Source organism: Syngnathoides biaculeatus, chromosome 4 (genome assembly GCF_019802595.1).
Source record: "Syngnathoides biaculeatus isolate LvHL_M chromosome 4, ASM1980259v1, whole genome shotgun sequence".
NCBI lineage: Eukaryota > Metazoa > Chordata > Actinopteri > Syngnathiformes > Syngnathidae > Syngnathoides > Syngnathoides biaculeatus.
Window position 1 is genome coordinate 33,988,703 of NC_084643.1, and position 17,266 is coordinate 34,005,968.

The 17,266-nt window shown below is 41.3% G+C and overlaps 1 protein-coding gene across 7 annotated transcripts in view; it reads right to left on the reverse strand.

Annotated features, from left to right (window-relative positions):
* LOC133499009 (protein unc-13 homolog B-like) overlaps nucleotides 1-17,266 on the reverse strand; it is a 101,948-nt gene that overhangs the window by 48,818 nt on the left and 35,864 nt on the right. For all 7 annotated transcript variants that reach the window (XR_009794517.1, XM_061816452.1, XM_061816456.1 and 4 more), the window contains 2 exons: nucleotides 14,850-15,104; nucleotides 12,902-12,989 (listed from right to left, as the gene is read on the reverse strand). Coding sequence is in view for 6 of the 7 variants with exons in the window: in XM_061816452.1 (XP_061672436.1) it covers nucleotides 12,902-12,989; nucleotides 14,850-15,104 (343 nt within the window). In the remaining variant the exon portion in view is untranslated. The remainder of the gene's footprint in view (nucleotides 1-12,901; nucleotides 12,990-14,849; nucleotides 15,105-17,266) is intronic.

The window sequence follows — 17,266 nt, forward strand, 5'->3', positions numbered from 1 at the left end:
GTGAAACATGTGAGGAATGATGGTCTTGATGAACCTCCTTGCAATAATATGATTGGAATGGAAAGCCTTTTTGGATTATTCCTTGCGAAGAATGAAAAATTGTAGAGTATATGCAATAATGCATGGAATACAGTAGACGGTCTTCTTTTGTCAAGTTTACGCCTCCCCCTGATAGTTTACTTGGAACTGAGCACACAGGAGTAGGCTTGGATAATGAACCGCATTCTGTTTCACCAGGACCAAAGAGATAGCAGACCAGCTCACAAACACAAGAAATGTTGTTTAACAATCTTTTTAATAACAAGTTGTCCATTTGCAATATTTTATGTAATTCACTGCAAACTAGGAAGTAGTCCGATGGCTAACGAACAAATGGCCACATAAGCAGGGATCTCGTGTGATTTGCGTCCTGTGTCTGAGGGCAAAAAAAAATGAGGGACGCATAAAACATAATCAATCTGTGTTGATCGACGCACAGACGCACAGCATGACTTATCTACTGTCCGTGTGTGTGTGTTGCTGAGATGCTTGCGTGAATGGTTATCCACTGAAAGTATGAGTTCTGTTAGTAGACCATAGGCACAGGAGGGCACGTTATCGTTCCAAAACAAACTTTTTTTTACCCAAACCTCGACATATTTGCAGTTCATAACGCAGCGAACAGTTGGTGGAACATCTTTGGATTCATAGATGCGCACAATTGGGACACTTTAGGGTAAGTTAACCATGGATTACGTTTTCTAGCCTTGAAATCAAACAAGGAGCTAAACAACTTGCGCTGGCTCGCTAGTTATAGTCCCAAAAAGTTGAGTAAGAGAGGATTAAGGCTGAGTAAGCAGGAGAAGGTTTGGTTCTTCAAATGGAAATATCGGTCTTTTTTGTCTGTACTTGCCGGTGGAAAATTCCCACTGGGAGCACTTATTTTAAGTGTGTGTGCATGTGTATAAACACACACACATTCATTTTGTGAGTCACCTATCCTCACAAGAGTGAGTTCGCAGTTGTCACCAGACAGAAGGCAGGGTACACCCTGGACTGGTTGCCAGACAATCGCAGGGCACACAGAGACAGAAAACAGTCATACTCAAAATCACACCTAGGGACAATTTAGTGTCTCCAATTAATGATGCATGTTTTTGGGATGTGGGAGGAAACCAGAGTACCAGGAGAAAACTCACGCAGGCACAGGGAGAACATGCAAACTCCAAGCAGGCAGGACCGGGATTTGAACCCCAGTCCTCAGAACTGTGGATCAATATATATATATATAATATATATATATATACGCTATTAAATAGATTTTGTGTGAGTGTGTCCGTATGAATGCCCATTGTGTTCTGTAGTATCAGTGTTCTGCCTGTACTGTAGAGATTTTTTTTTTTTGGTTCCTTCATGTCAACACTCAAAATTTAGCAGTCGTACCGCCATCAAACTCAAATTAAATGTGGCGAGCAATGAAGCTTTTCACTGTTCGTTAGTGTAATTAGGTTGGAAGTACAAAACAAAAAACAGGAAATTCACTTACGAACCTGATTTTCTTTACACTTTTGTTGACAAAGTCGATCAAAACAGTGAGTTATTAATTCATAAACAGCTATTACTTATGAGAGTGTGTGAAATCTCAAATTGATTTTTAAATTTAATCTAGATGTGGATTCCAGTCTATGGTTTCACTGGTCTTCTACAATAAATGGTCGCCGTGTGTGATGAACTGATTTTATTTCCTGTAATTACAATTATTGAAAGGTTCTGAATGTCAAAGTGACACCCAAGGAGGGAATATTGAGAATATTTCAAGACTTTTTATGTCTGTTGACTTACGGCCCTCACACAATAATCTTAATTGTATTCATTGAGCGAAACATTGACTGGATGTCAGGGTCCTGGAAGTGAGCTAAAGTCCTTTGCTGTCAAAACGGGCCGAAAGTAAATCACACCAGTTGTTGTTCAGCAGAAGCCAAATGCGTAACGGCCCCCCCCCCTTCAAGAAAGAAAGAGCTAGATGTTCAGTACCTGATAAGAAACGTTTTTTATTGTCACACTAATTTCATATAAGAAATGTAAAACTAACTTTTGTTCAGGGGTATCGGACCCTTGTGGGATGTGGGTGTTGAAACGTTAAAGGGATCATCAGGGGACCCCACTTGCGGCAAATATAGCCGGTACAACACCCACACTTTTCCCAGCGAAAATGTTCAACACTCGCAGTTCACTTCTCCAGTTCTAGAGCCATGATTTTAGCTGGGGTGTTACACCCAAGGCGGATGTGACGTGGATGGCGCTTTTCCCAGTGAGAGGCTCTAACACTCACTGTTCCCTGCGGCGTCGGACCTATCTGCGGGCATGTGTGAAAACACCCACACTTTTTCCAGTGAAAAGGGTGCATGATTAACATTTCCCAAATTGAACACTCACATTTTTTACCGGTAAAAGGTCCAACACGGCCACTTTTGTCCTGGCAAAAAGGTTCAATACCACGTTTATTCCCTAGTTAAAGGGTTCTGTACCCATGCTTATGGCACTGGTGTCACACCAGTAGGAGATGTGGGTGTTTAAAGTGTCAAACCTCTCTCTCAAAACCCATACTATTCACGGTTAAAAAATTCAACACGCACGCTTCACACTTGAGGGGGATGCAGGTGTCGTGACACCGCCACTTTTTCCGGTTAACAAGTTCAACAGGTTCATCGCTCCTTTCACGTCAAAGCACTTTGACATCTTTAAGCATGTCCATAAGTGCATTAATGTGCTGACTCGTGTTGCCTTCAGGCAAAGTTTCCTTCCAGTTGAAATACATTTTCATGACTCTGAAGCTCCTTTCATCTCCTAACGTTTGGGAATATTTCAATTTGTTCCATCTGGCACCCAAGGCGTTTCATCTCTCTCGGATTCCCTCTTAACTTTTGATATGTCTATACATTTATAGGCACACTCAGAGGCCACTTTACTTTGGCTGCTTCTCCGACGTATTACAGTATATTGACAGTTAAGCTAAGTTGTATCAGGACTCCCCCCAAGGTGAGTGTTGGGGAGAGGTAATGCACCACCTCTTGGGTTGTAATCCTGAATAACTCATTCACTGCCAGCCTTTTTGAAAGCAGAGTGCACAGTATGAGAACATTTTGACTGATCTTTCAGATTCACAAAATATTGTCCTCTGTGTCAATACATCCATTGAGTCCACCAAGAAAAATACTGTAGTAGACTTGTTCTTTTCCCCCCATCAGAAGAAAAAGTTGTTTCTGGCTTTTTGCGTTCTTTAGTAACCAGTAGTAGAAAATGGGTTGGCTCAACCAAAAAACATATTTCTGACCACCATGTAGAGAAAAGTTCATTTTTGTATAAAGTAACAGACTTTGATGTCAATATTTGTTGTTTTTGTGACACCGGGAATTATAAAAAACAGGAATGAAAAGGCCTTCTGACGTTCACCATTCATTCCATGAAGAGCGTCATCTTTTGTAACGATGGCAAAATGCAATTTCTACTCACTACTGTGACATATATCTGTTTGTACCACACATATGATGTTCGAGTGTGAGGTGCCTAAACATCTTCTGTTTCCAACGTAACTGAGATTACCAAATAAATCATTGACCAGTTTAACTTCTACTCAAAAGCTGTGCTGATCTCAAACCCAAAATAATGCAACGCCGCCACCCACAGGGACTTGTTAGTCATAACAGTGGTTCACAAACCTGAATTTCACAGACAAGTTGGGGAAGAACCTCTTCCACGCCAACCCACTGAAAAACCTGCTTCATGAATATATAAATGTAAAAAATGGATGTATAAATTTCCATAGAAGTGATTATGTTTAGTATAAAATGTTTTCAGCATACTGATTTTGTAATACTCTCTCATAAAGTTTTTTTTTTTTTTTTTTAGCTGTTCAGCACTCTTTAAATAAACTATAATCATTATTATTTTATCAGATTGGTATGTTGGCTCCCTCAAGTGTTATGTAAAAGAATCACTCAATCAAATGTTCGAACTGTACATAATGTTACAGCGGCTTCAACTTGTATTTATACCAGGACAATACAGGTTTCAGGTACAGTTCAATTGTATTTAACTTTAAACCCAACACAATTGGTGATATACTACATGCATACTATATCCATGTTTGGAAAGGTTTGATTTGTATTTATTTATTTTTTTGGCGTGACAACACATAATAAAACTGCTGTGTTTTGACATTTGGCTGCACAGCATGCTTGTTATGCTATCAGGCTGTCGTCAGATTTCTGTATTTTAATGTACACAAATTGCAGCCGGGGGGGGACAAACCCACCAACATTTTGACAGACAAACACATTGAACTTGACTCTCCAATCTGCCTCTTCCCATGATTTCCTCCTTCCAAAGAGGCTGCTGATTGTCACTAAATGGCGGCCGTGCTCTTGTGAGTGTCTCACGTGGAGACGATCAATGGGAGAACTTTAACACAATCAATCAAACTATTTCTTTTGCGAGGCAATAACGAAAATAGAGTGTATGGAACAGCAGACGTCAAATATGACATCATCCTCCACTCACCTTCAACAGATACAAAAACAGCCTGGGATGACCATGACACAAAATCATGAAGTGACTCATGTCACATTAGTAGTAAAATAAGAAGAAAAAAAAAATATATATATATATATAAAAAAATGAAGAAAAGCAGCGAGAATGGAAAATAAAGATTCCGCAAGTAAGTGGCACAGCTTCTTCACAACATAAGCGTGGATGCACACAACGTTGGGGTGTGAGCACATGTCACAGTCAACTGAAGGAAAAGGTATTATTTTGCTCGAATTCAGAGAAACGTATGGAAAGCAGAACTTACGAAACTAACAAGTAGCCCAGCGTTTCTGCAAAATAATATGGATGCACACAACATTGTAGACCGACTGACTCCATGTCAGCATGTATGGAAATCGCAAAGAAAAAAAAAGGGACTATGATCATAAAATTTAAGTCAAATGACAACAGGCAGCACGCCATGGTGGATCGGTTGGTAAAGCATTGGCCTCAGAGTTCTAAGGTCCCGAGTTCAATCCCAGACCTGCTTGTGTGGAGTTTCCCCGTGCCTGCGTGGGTTTCCTCCAGGCACTCCGGTTTCCTCCCATATCCCAAAAAAATGCAACATTAATTGGACCCTCTAAATTGCTCCTAGGTGTGATTGTGAGTACGGCTGTTTGTCTCTATGTGCCCTGCGATTGGCTGGCGACCAGTTCAGGGTATACCCCACCTCCTGCCCGTTGACAGCTGGGATGGGCTCCAGCGCTCCCCGCGACCCTCGTGTTGATAAGCGGCAAAGAAAATGGAGGGATGGATGACAACAACGAAGGCAGACTTGGCATTAAGTAGTATGGCAAGTGTCATGACTCCGTCGCCACAAAACGACGGACACACAACTTTGTGGAGTGACCATATCAGTTTACCACAAAGGTGAAAAAAGTAGTATATAATGTTTCCCTGTTATTTGTGAGGGTTACGTGCCTTACACCCCCACAATTAACAAAATCTGCATATAATGGATGCAGTATTCATATACCCATATATGAGATGTAACATATTTTTGCAACCATAAGCTACACTTAATGGTCAATTAAGGAGGTGCTTCCTGCTGCAAAGCATGCGAGGAGGATGTAAACAGCATTTAAAGTGCATGTTTTGTTTCCATTTCTTCAGTCATTAGTTTATTTGTTTTATTATTTGCTAGTTATTTTATTCTGTTTGCTGTGGTGTGATCAATTTAATTTTGATGTAACGCCGTGGGTGAACCGCGAATGGGCAAGAGCACACTGTACATTTCCTCTTTGGATGTACAGTAAACAACACTGTGGAGCAAGCAAATTCAAGCCTCCATCCATCCATCCATCCATCCATCCATTTTCTTAGCTGCTTATCCTCACAAGGGATGCAGGGAGTGCCAGAGCTTATACCAGCTGTCAACGGGCAGGAGGCAGGGTACACCCTGAACTAGTTGCCAGCCAGCCGTGGTCACAATTTATACAATTTGTGTACTAAATCTCCAAAATGACTCCTGTCTGGCCAGTCTGTCACCAATCTGGCCCTCAATAAACCAAAGCTAACAAAACCAAAAACAGATTCCAGGAACTTTAGGAGGTGGAACAGCGCTTTAAACCTTTGGAGCATGATGCTGTATTTGGATAGCATGAACATGCATCACCAGTTAGTTCCACTGGCAAAAAGAAGACCTGTGCTGGGGAAGCACTTTCAAGAGGTCCAGGAACCTTCGTGTTTGGTTCTGCGCATATCCATGGGGAGAGATTTGTCTTGAAATGATTTACCTAAATATAGCCCCAATTTTTATGTTCGTCAGATCCACAAATATAGCCATGATTTGCACATTTTTTTTATGTCATGTGTGCGTTTATCAGAACTTATCATTTGTAAATATTAAATTCTGCTTGTGAATTTTGAAGGTGCGCATTTACTTTGGAGACAAACATAATCCAGATTTCAAGATATTCCCACATAAATTGAGAGTATTCAAATGTATGAGAAGGGCCGTCCCTCTATGCGCTCGGAGGGAGTGTTGCGTCAACAACTCACAAGTAGAACCGAATATTGGCCGGCGCATGACAGGAAGTCAACACACACACACACACACACAGAGACACGCACACATGCAGACACCTTCAAGGGACTGAGTAATGTCTGACACCTTGATTAGCCTGGTTGTCACACGCACGCTAATTTATTTAGTATTGTCATTAAATTGTCCGTGCATACACAAAAACACACACAGACAAGGCGTGTCCCTTAAGCGTGCATTCTGGGAAGTCTAATCCAATCAGACTCTTCTCCTTCTTCCTGCCACTCAAGTGAATGCTTCCTCTCACCATGGGGCAACAACATTTCACAAAGTATTTATTTCATATCCTTGGTATTCAAGTTGAAGTTCATGTACTTGTGCACTCTTTGCCTCACTAGATGGACAACCTTGGCATACTAGGAGATGTTTACAGTGAGGTTGTGCTGCTATTAGGGACATAAAATTTGCTGTAGAGTAGTTAAAATCTCGTGTTTCACTAGTAGTCCTAGTTGTTCGCAAATGCCATCTAGTGCTTAATTTGCAAAAGCGAGGCCTAATAGGTCTACCTTTTGGGTTGGTTCTGCATGAATCTTGTTGGGACTCATTTACTAATACATTTGTAGAAATGCTCTCACTCTGTGCAAAAGTTCAGCGTTCACATTCATGTCACGTACGTACCGGACAATTTTCTTTGCACCACCCTATATGATAATGCGAATCCAAATTCATTCTACGTGATAGCTTCTTCCAGTGACCTGCAGTCTGCAGAAACCCCACCCCAATTTCTCTGTAAAAGGATGTCCGTCTGACACATCTCAGCCCATGCGTGAGGGTTGAAGTCACAAGAGGTGGCTGATCCAAAACCTGAATCCATTCATTCCTTCATTTTCCGTAGTGCTTACCCTCATTGTGGTCGGGGGCTTCCTGGAGTCTATTTTCGGGCTAGGAAATCTGACCACTTTGATTGCACTTTCCTGTTGACGTGGGGCAAGGGACATATTAAGACCAGCAAATGCAGATATCCAACCGTACAAGGCAGCACTTGAACGGGATAATGGTAAAAGTGACAAGAAGCATCCTTTGAATTGTTATTAAGGACAGTCAACCCATAAAACAATTTCTGGTTTGGGCTATTATCATCAAAGTAATCATCAAGGTTATTAACAATGACTGTTGTTCGAATACGTTCTGCATCTTGGATAAAAGACATGATGTGACATAGTTTCGATTGCTGATCTTGTATTATTTGTGCTCACATATGGTCTGAGCATGTCCTACGTTGGTTCGGAGTAAGAAAAAAAAACAAAAACTATGAACACACTGATAAATCACAGGGTTCCGCAAACATTTGTGTGCACGATTAGTAAATTGGAAAAAAGAACCAAAAATTTCCCAAGGTTTAAGAGAACATTTTGGAGGACATTCCAGTGTACTTTATCAGAGCTTCTTAGAAGGGTTGGCCAATTATAGAAAGATAAATCACAATTATTTTGATTGATAATAAAATCGCAACTCATAAATATTAATATTCAGTGATTTCAAAACATAGTATTTATTTAACTTTATAAAACTTCAAATGCTTCAGGATGACAAGGTCACCCCAACAATTAAAAGATCCAGGAAGTTCAGGATGAGCTGGGAGGTTTAGGAGCGCCATAGCTTGTTTGGCTTGCGGGAACTGTGGTCTGAATTTATTTCCAGGAATGTTTTTTCAAGGCTGAACAATTTCCTGCTCACAGAGGACTTATTTCAGAAATCCAGGAACATATATGTGATTTTAGTTCCAGGAATTCTAAAATACCAACAAGTACAAACAATGTTCTTGGAAATTTTAGATGAACTGGTTTGGACTGTGGCAACTAGTGTCTAAATTTGGTTTAAGTCGTGTTGCTGCTTCCTGACTGGTCACTTCCTGAAGAAGATGTAGTCCTATTAAAAAAAAAAAAGGTGTTGATAGGTCGAAAGCCCGCCCCCCACCTCCACTCAACTTCCAGTTCATCATCACTTTTTTGAACCGTTTCATCAAAGCTCGGCTCTGATAATCAAACTGTCTGTTGTGACTCACAAGTCATCCACTGGCACGTTTCCAAAGCAGTGGACAAAGATTCTGTTAGCAGGGCACACTTTGCTGCTAAAGTGTGTGATGGATTTCCAAAGGGTGAAAGTGCATGGTGATTGGTTAAAAATAGAGATTGGAAGGGAGGGGGAATCTCCTGGAAATGCTCTTGGGGCGCCCGTATGAACATGGAACTTGTTTGATTTGCTCATTCATCAAATGTCTCATCTCTGCTAATGAATGAATTAATGGATGTATGGATGGATGGACGGATGGATGGATGTCATGCACTTACCTGGAGCACCACAAGTGGGGCAGCGTTCCTGCACAAATCCTTAAAAACAAAAAGTATTTTTTTTTCTGTCATGTTTTTACTGGGCTGTCAATCAAATCCATTTGAAGATGTCTGTATGTCCAATCAGATCACAGCAAGTGCTGTGATCATCAGCATCGTCATGATCCTCCTCATCATTATCTTCATCATGGTCCTTCTGCCTTCTCTGCCTTCACATTACTGAGAGTGGCGCGCAGTACTCGCACCCCTCGCCTCTCTCTCTTTCTCTCTCTCTCCCTCCCTCTCTCTCTCTCCTCACAGTTTGTTGCCCAGCACGTACTCTCTCTCTCTCTCTCTCTCTCTCTCGCCCATTATATCCAACTATCTCTCTTTACATCTCTCTCCATTTCTCTCCTGTTCTCAAAATCTACTTCCCAACCTCTCTTGTCCTCTTTGTCCTCTCTCCCCACTTCTCTCCCTTCCTTCCCGTTTCTCCCTTTTTCTTTTCCTATTTCTCTCCCTTTCCTACTCTCACTTTCTCTAATCATTCTTTCCTCTCATCACTCGCTGGCTCTCTCCTTCCCTCCTTGCCCTTCTCTGTCTATTTCCCTCTTTCCATCCCTCTTCCTATTTCTCCCATCTCCTTTCTCTCTTGCTTGCCCACTCATATTTTCTCTCTCTCATCTCTCATCCATACATCCTCACAACGGTCACGGGAATGCTGGAGCCTCTCCAAGCTATCTTTGGGCAGGAGGCGGCGTACACCCCGAACTGGTTGTTAGCCAATTGCAGGGCACATAGGAGCAAACAACCATTCGAACTCACAATCGCACGTGAGGGCATTCTCATTCTCCAATTAACGGCTGTTTTTAGGATGTGAGAGGAAACCGGAGTGCCCGGAGAAAACCTACGCATGCACATGGAGAACATGCTAACTACACACACGCAAGGCCGAGATTTGAACCCTGGACTACAGACCGCAGAGGCTGTAACCAATCGCCCACCGTGCTACCATACCATGCGAGTGTGTGTATCATATGTATCAATATTAATGATACCCACTCCCGTCTGCTGGCCTCAAATATACATTTCATGGCTCTGCTCTTCCTTGAAACGTCTTCATAGACTAGCCAAAAAAGACTTGATATAATCCACGCCAAAAACTCCACAGGATGCCTGCATGTACATTACAGACATGTCCTACATGCAGAATAATGTGCTTATTCCTTGCAAGTTTGTTCACCAAAACTAGCAGAGTGCACAATAAGAATAAATACAATGATTAGAGAAATAATACACAAAGTAAAAAAATGTCAGAAGTTAACCTGGACACACGTGATGATGACTTGATGTATGTAAACCATCCATCCATCCATCCATCTAGTAAAATAACTTATTTAGAAGAAGAGCACTCAGCCATGTACTGCAGATGTCTGCCAAGAGGGAAAAAAAAGTGAACAAAGGTGGAAAAAAAAAATCTTGGCTCTGCATCAAAATGTAATGGCTTCTTCCTTCAACCCCTCCAGCCCCAGCCTCCCATCACACCCCCGTACACCTCCTCCCAACTTCCTCCACTCTAAAAGTTATTCTGGAAATTAGTAAAGTAATTTTTGTGTCGGCGGCTCAGTGGATGACTGGTTAGCACATTTGCCTCACAGTTCTGAGGACCGGGTATAAATCAGGCCTCGTCTGTGTGGAGTTTGCATGTTCCCCTTGAGCCTGCGTGGTTTTCACCGGGCACTCCCGTTTCCTCCCACGTCACCAAAACATACATTAATTGAAGACTCTAAATTGCCAGTAGGTGAGAATGTGAGTGTGAGGGGTTGTTTGCTTTCTATGTGCCTTGCGATTGGCTGGCGTCCAGTTCAGTGTCTAACCCACCTCTTCCCCAGAGTCCAAGTCCAGACCATCGATGACCCTAGTGAGGATAAGCAGTATGGAAAATCCAAAATTCATCCATCCATTTTCTTAGCCGCTCATCCTCATAAGGGTTGTGGAAGTGCTGGTGCCTATCACAGCTGTCAACGGGCAGGAGGCGGGGTACACCCTGAACTGGTTGCCAGCCAATGTCAGGGCACATGAAGACAAACAGGTGCACTCACAATCACATCTGGGTGCAATTTAGAGTGTCCAATTAATGTTTCATGTTTTTGGGATGTGGGAGGAAACCGGAGTGCCCGGAGAAAACCTACTCAGGCACGGGGAGAACATGCAAACTCCACACAGGCGGGTCCGCAATTGAACCTGGGACCTCAGAACTGTGAGGCCAACGCTTTCCAGCTGATTCACTGTGCCGCCTAGTATGGAAAATGAATAACTGAATTATGTTATTCTGACAATACATATGCAAAAAAACAAAGAAAACACTTTGGCACTGGTATTTAAAAAAAATATTATAGCAACTTTCACTGCATGCTTTTCTAGTTCTCTGGATATGGAATACAAGATGTTGTTGTTTATGTTATGCATGAGAATGATGATGGTTTGAATTCCAAATTGCACAATACAAATAAAAACAACAACTGGAAATAATCTATAAAGTTCCCCCAAAAAGTCCAGTGAACTCTGGTCATGTGCAGGCGCAAGTACTTGTCATACGAGTTAATGTGATTACTGATCCTATACACGAGACAGGAACTAAAAACCTAATACTGAGGGGAATAAAAGTATAAACAGAGCCAGTGCACATCATAAACAAATAGACAGTGGTGTCACCATAGAAGTGTCACATGGTTGCCATGCCAATACTGACCAAGGAGTCGGAGAAAAGACTTTCTGATCCTGCCGGGGTGAACCACTTAATTATGATTTTAATGCCTTACAAAACTTGTGAAAAAGCGATGGGAAAATTACAGAGAACAAACCTATATCGCTGCAATCAAAATTAAAGCTTTGAACAATACCCTCACTTTTGACAAACTAAAAACAAAGTCACACTGGACACTTGGAATATGACAATCAGCATTAAAAATCTGAATGTTTCTGCAAACCTATGATATAACAACCAGCATTAAAGCCAGAACTGCACTACACTTACAGGTAAGCACTCAACATTAAAGCCTGCAACAATCTCCGCACTTGCACGACAACAATCAGCATTCATGTCTGGAACGGTCCACAGCTACGACACAACAATCGACATTCAAATCCGTACCTTTCGTAAACTTTCAGCACAACAATCAGAATTGAGACTTACAGAAAACCAATCAGCATTAAACTCTGGATCAATCCACATTAAAGCTTGTACCAATATTTATACTTGTCACACAGGTATCAGTATTCAATTATGGAACTCTCGTACACATGTAGCACAACAATCAGGATTAAAGTCTGAAGGTGTCCGGACACTTGCGGCATAATATTCAGAATTAAAAGTCGGGATCCCTCCCTCACTTGAACCACAACAATCAAAATTAAAGCTTGGGACCATCTGCACTGTTGATGAAACATATTCAGCATTATACACCACAACTATCCCCGCAATTGTTGCACATGGACAGTGTAAAAGCGAAGAAGTATCCATACACATACAGGAAAAAAAGTCTGGAATTATCCCCATTTACGGCACAATACACTTGCTGGACAGCAATCAGCATTAAAGCGTGGAATGAGCCACACATTTTAGGAACAATATTCCTCATTAATGCCACAGGCCGTCCATATACTTAGAGCACAAAAATCACCATTGAAGCCTTGAAGTATCCGCATACTCTCATCACAATAATCTCCTTTAAAGTCTGGAACAGTCCACTCAGTCGCAGCACACACAATGATCAGCATTAAAACGTACAACTGTCCGTGCACTTGCAGAACAATCAGCAATAAAGTCTGGCATTATCCACACACTTACAGCTCAACAATCAGGAAGAAAGCCCAAAATTATCTGCAGACCAACAATCATTAAAACGGACAGCATATGGGTGCAAAAGATTGAGCAGAAAGTCAACCAAGCCGTACGGGGGACAGGATAAAAACGAGATCAGGTAGTGGGGACAAAAGGGAAAGAGGAAGGATGTCCTACCTGGAAGTGCTTGGACCTGACTTTGTAGTATGCTTTGAGCCAGCGGATCTTTGAGGGAGAACACAGTGGAGGATCGTCCACTGACATGCTGACCAGGAGGAGAAAATAAACCAAAACATTATTCAACACTTTGCTAGACTGATACAATGTGACTTTGCCATAATCAATATATTGGAAAAAGAAAATCAGCAATCATAAATCACATTATCGAAGAGCAACCTGATGTTGGCGTATTTGTACTGCACTGCGAGCGGTAACGGCTTGACATCATTGCAATATTTTACCAACATTAACAAAAAGCAAAGCAAAGAATTTGTTTATATAGCACATTTCATAAACAAGCTAGGTCAAAGCGCTTTATATGATTAAAACCATTAGAAAATAAAGACTGCTCATCACCATTTAAAACAAAGCGGGGGAGGATAGGGGGGCAAGGGAGTACAACTGAAACCCCGTGCTGGGCAAGAAATTTCATTTAAAAGTGGAAATGCTCAAATGACACGAGAAAAAAGAAGAATATTGAACCCGGACTTTGAAACATTCAGACTTTGGGCTGACGTCACTTCTGTTGGCTACCAATTCCATTTGTGTTTGCTTTGGACTCTCTATTTCACCTGAGTCTGGAGATCTCAGAGCCCCCATTGAGGTTTATATTCCATTAGTATTCCTGGTAGGTACTCACGACTTAAACCATTGAGCAATTTATGGTAATTGTTAAAGCTAATGGGCTATATTTTGGAAGAATATCATCAGCAATACATCACGATCTATTATTATTATTATAGTATTGGTACCTGATGTCGCTGATGTTGATACTGTACCTTGAGACGACGATGAAAATGTAATATTTAGATTATTTCCTGACTATAATATACCAATACAATGATTAAGTGATAGTAAACATTATGGAAAAAAATCAGTTGTGGCGCATCGCAATCTCGGTGAAAGTATCAATGCTTGATGTCACTATCAATGCTTTCATGGAACCTCATAAATATCTTCAGTTAAATACCTGAATGATATTGCATCAGTACCTCTCGTTTGTAAATTATCCATATGCCCATATTGTAGGTGATTTTTTCTCTTCCAAAAGTATTCATTATCACAAAGCTGATATTGTTTGAAACATTAAGATATCTTATTGCGAGCGCTCATGGTACAGTAGCAATACACACATCGACACAGAATACACTGTATCCTTGTTTTTTTCTTCCAAAATATCAGTGACATAACAGCTGTTATCATTGGCAAAGTCTTATAATATTGTCTTGTTTTGCCTGGTACAGTATTGATAAGCCAAAATCAAGTACTGATATGGTCCTAGATATTGTGATGTCCCCCGCCCCAATTGATCAATCAGTGGCGTTGAAATGTTCATCATGAAACAATGCGATGATATTGTCATCTCATTCAGGAGTATAATGATATGGTGACACCCGGTGTCAATAAACTCCTCCATAGTGTGGCATTTTATTGTACCTACTCGTAATTGGTGTATTATCATACGCAGCATATTGCAATGATATCGTATTGTCATCTTTCACAGTACAGTATCGACACGGTAACGTCGGATATCGATGGACACAGAGTGGTATCCCCGCTGACTTTCTTCAATATATCAATTTTCACATCATGATTAACGGTGGCAAAATATCAAAATGCTAATGTTTCAATATCTCACACAGTACATCATCAGTACAGCAATGTCAAGTATTGATACAATCAGATATGATTATAATGCATTCTAGCTGTTTTTCTTAGAAAACATAATATCCTTCATCAAATATAGCAACGATATGTTATCTTTCACCTGATAGTATCGATTCGATTTATATCACCTATTGACATACAGTCCTCCAAGATATTGTGACATATGCTTGCTCCTTTTCTTCCACCTTTACATAGCTGTTGTATACTGCAATATTATTTCACAGTTCATCTGACATACTTGAAATCTGTCCTGGTCTTGTGATCGTCATCGTCCCAGGCGGGTTTGGATGCTTGGACCGAGGAGTCCCCCAACTCAGCGGTGTCCGGTGTTGGATTCTCTGTCTTGTCCTGGTCCCATTTGGGTGGCTGGAGACTCCGGAGAGGGGCGTGGGGGCTTCCCCTCGAGGGATAGCCCGACTCGGGTTCGGAGCTGAGCTGGGAGCTACTCATGCTCAGGTTGTCCAAAGAGTTCAAGCGGCTGCTGTGAGCCGGACTGTTGGAGAGCGAGAGTCATGTTATTGAGTAGATGTTCAATCATATTCCGTATACTAACATTTATTATTAGAAGAGTACCAAACACAGGGAGCCAGGTTAGAAGAAGGGTATCAAACACAGGGAGCTAGGCTAGTATAAATGGGAGGCTTCTATTGGAGGTTGGAATGGAAAGTGACTTTGTCCCTACAAACAACTGCCTCAATCCCGAATGACACATAATGACAGACTTTCTGTGTCCATTCGGACATAGGTATTTGAGACTTTTTTTTCTGTTCATTCCATGCCTCCCACATTTTAGGTACATGTTGTTTAGGTGAAAATGTAGGTCAAGATTTCTGCAAATCACCAAATTCACTCTAAAGTGGCTACCTCAAACCAAAATTGCACTTGCAATTTCTTTTTAGCCATGGTTTCCGGAGATATTTTTGTGTGTAATTGATGTTAAACATGACTGAATTTCATGTCTGGCTCTAGAGCCTTAATTTTCTGACAAATCAATGGACCCTTGGTAATGGCAGAAAGATTTCTTTAAACTACAAGAGTAGACTGAAGGCCACTTTAAACTCTCGCGGTCAGCAGGCCGACAACGGCCACCTTGAATCACGTGACCTACGCATTGTCCCGTGCACCACCTCTGCGTAGCTTGCCCCACACGCTTAAAAAAAAGTTGCCACGGAGCTCATCTCGTGTGATTGGCCTGTTTCAGGCTGACGTCCTCACCGTTCCTCTCAGTACCAAGTACCACCTACGCCACTGGTTTCTCAAGCGATTTTGCAACATATTTGAACATATACATTTGTTCAAGCGGACACTTCCACTGTCGCCATTGTTATGGCTTTGTTCCTTGTTATGTAAAGGAAAGTAAAAATGGCCGCCGGAAATCACCAAAATGTGCTGACGTCAGCGCGATCGCCACACGTGCGAGTATAAAGAGGCCTTTACTGTATAATTTCAGGGGTTGCCTTCTTAAGACTTTTGTGTGTCAAAACATGATAAAATTGGCTAGGCGGAAACTGTGCCAAACAAATACATCTGGAGATGACACGCTGTGGCAACCCCGAACGGAACAAGCCGAAAGAAATACATACATACAATCAACATCATTTTTATATTACCCCTGGAAATAGGCCTGTCACAATAGAAGACATTATGGTTTCTCAAAAATTATCACAATAAACTATAATTTTCTAACGTCTAAAATGAGAAACAAGGCCCACTTCACTGTTTTTATTATTTATTTTAAAATTTTTAAATTTGTACCATTTTGTTATTGTTGTTGTTAGACTCCATGCACCTCTGAGTGCGACAGATTATGCTTAATAAACAGTTCGCGTTCCTGACTAACATACGCAGCAACTCGGAGAGGCACTGATATTTTCAGCAACTTTGCTGCGACGGAGAAAGCTTTATAGCTGCTCAGCTCATTAGCTTGCAGGCTAGTCAAAACAATGAGTTGTTAAAATTACTGCTTTTTTTTTTTCATTATTATTATTGGGGACTACCACACACGGCGACTCATAGAGAAGTGCTGGAATTTTAAACAACACTGGCATGGTGGAGCGACCTGTTTAACTCCTTAGCTTTCAGGCTAGATCACGAATACAACAAACAGTTCCCGGTATTTTTCCATAGGTGTCTCTTTTCTATGAACCTATGCGCAACACATGGATCAAGGCTGTGGAGTTTTTGTGGAGCTAACAAAAGCAAGAATGTATCGCTCCCCCAGCATTCCATAAGCCAACTATTGGCTGTCATCAGCCGCTAGTTAGCTTTTGGCATCCCGACTCACCACAACAGTGGCAATTTATCAAGTCCATAAAAATTATTGTGTCAATTTTATTTTATCAAACAACAAATCAATATTTTAATTATTGCGACAGGTCTACCTGGAAATCACCATCTTTACTATGTGGCCACGAAAATGTCAGACTTCCTGTTTGTTTTCAGCCATGCCTTCTTGAGACATTTTCATGGGTTTCTGCATGATAGACATGCCTACCAAATGACATTGTTGCTACGTGAAGCTTTCGGTGACTGAATTTTGAAAACGTCTCGAAGTAGACTCCTGTATACTTGCTGACTATTTAAATGTTGGAACGGAAGCTTTAGAGGTGAAACCTCGCAGACGTATGCGAGGCTGCTCTGTGATGCTGATGGCTA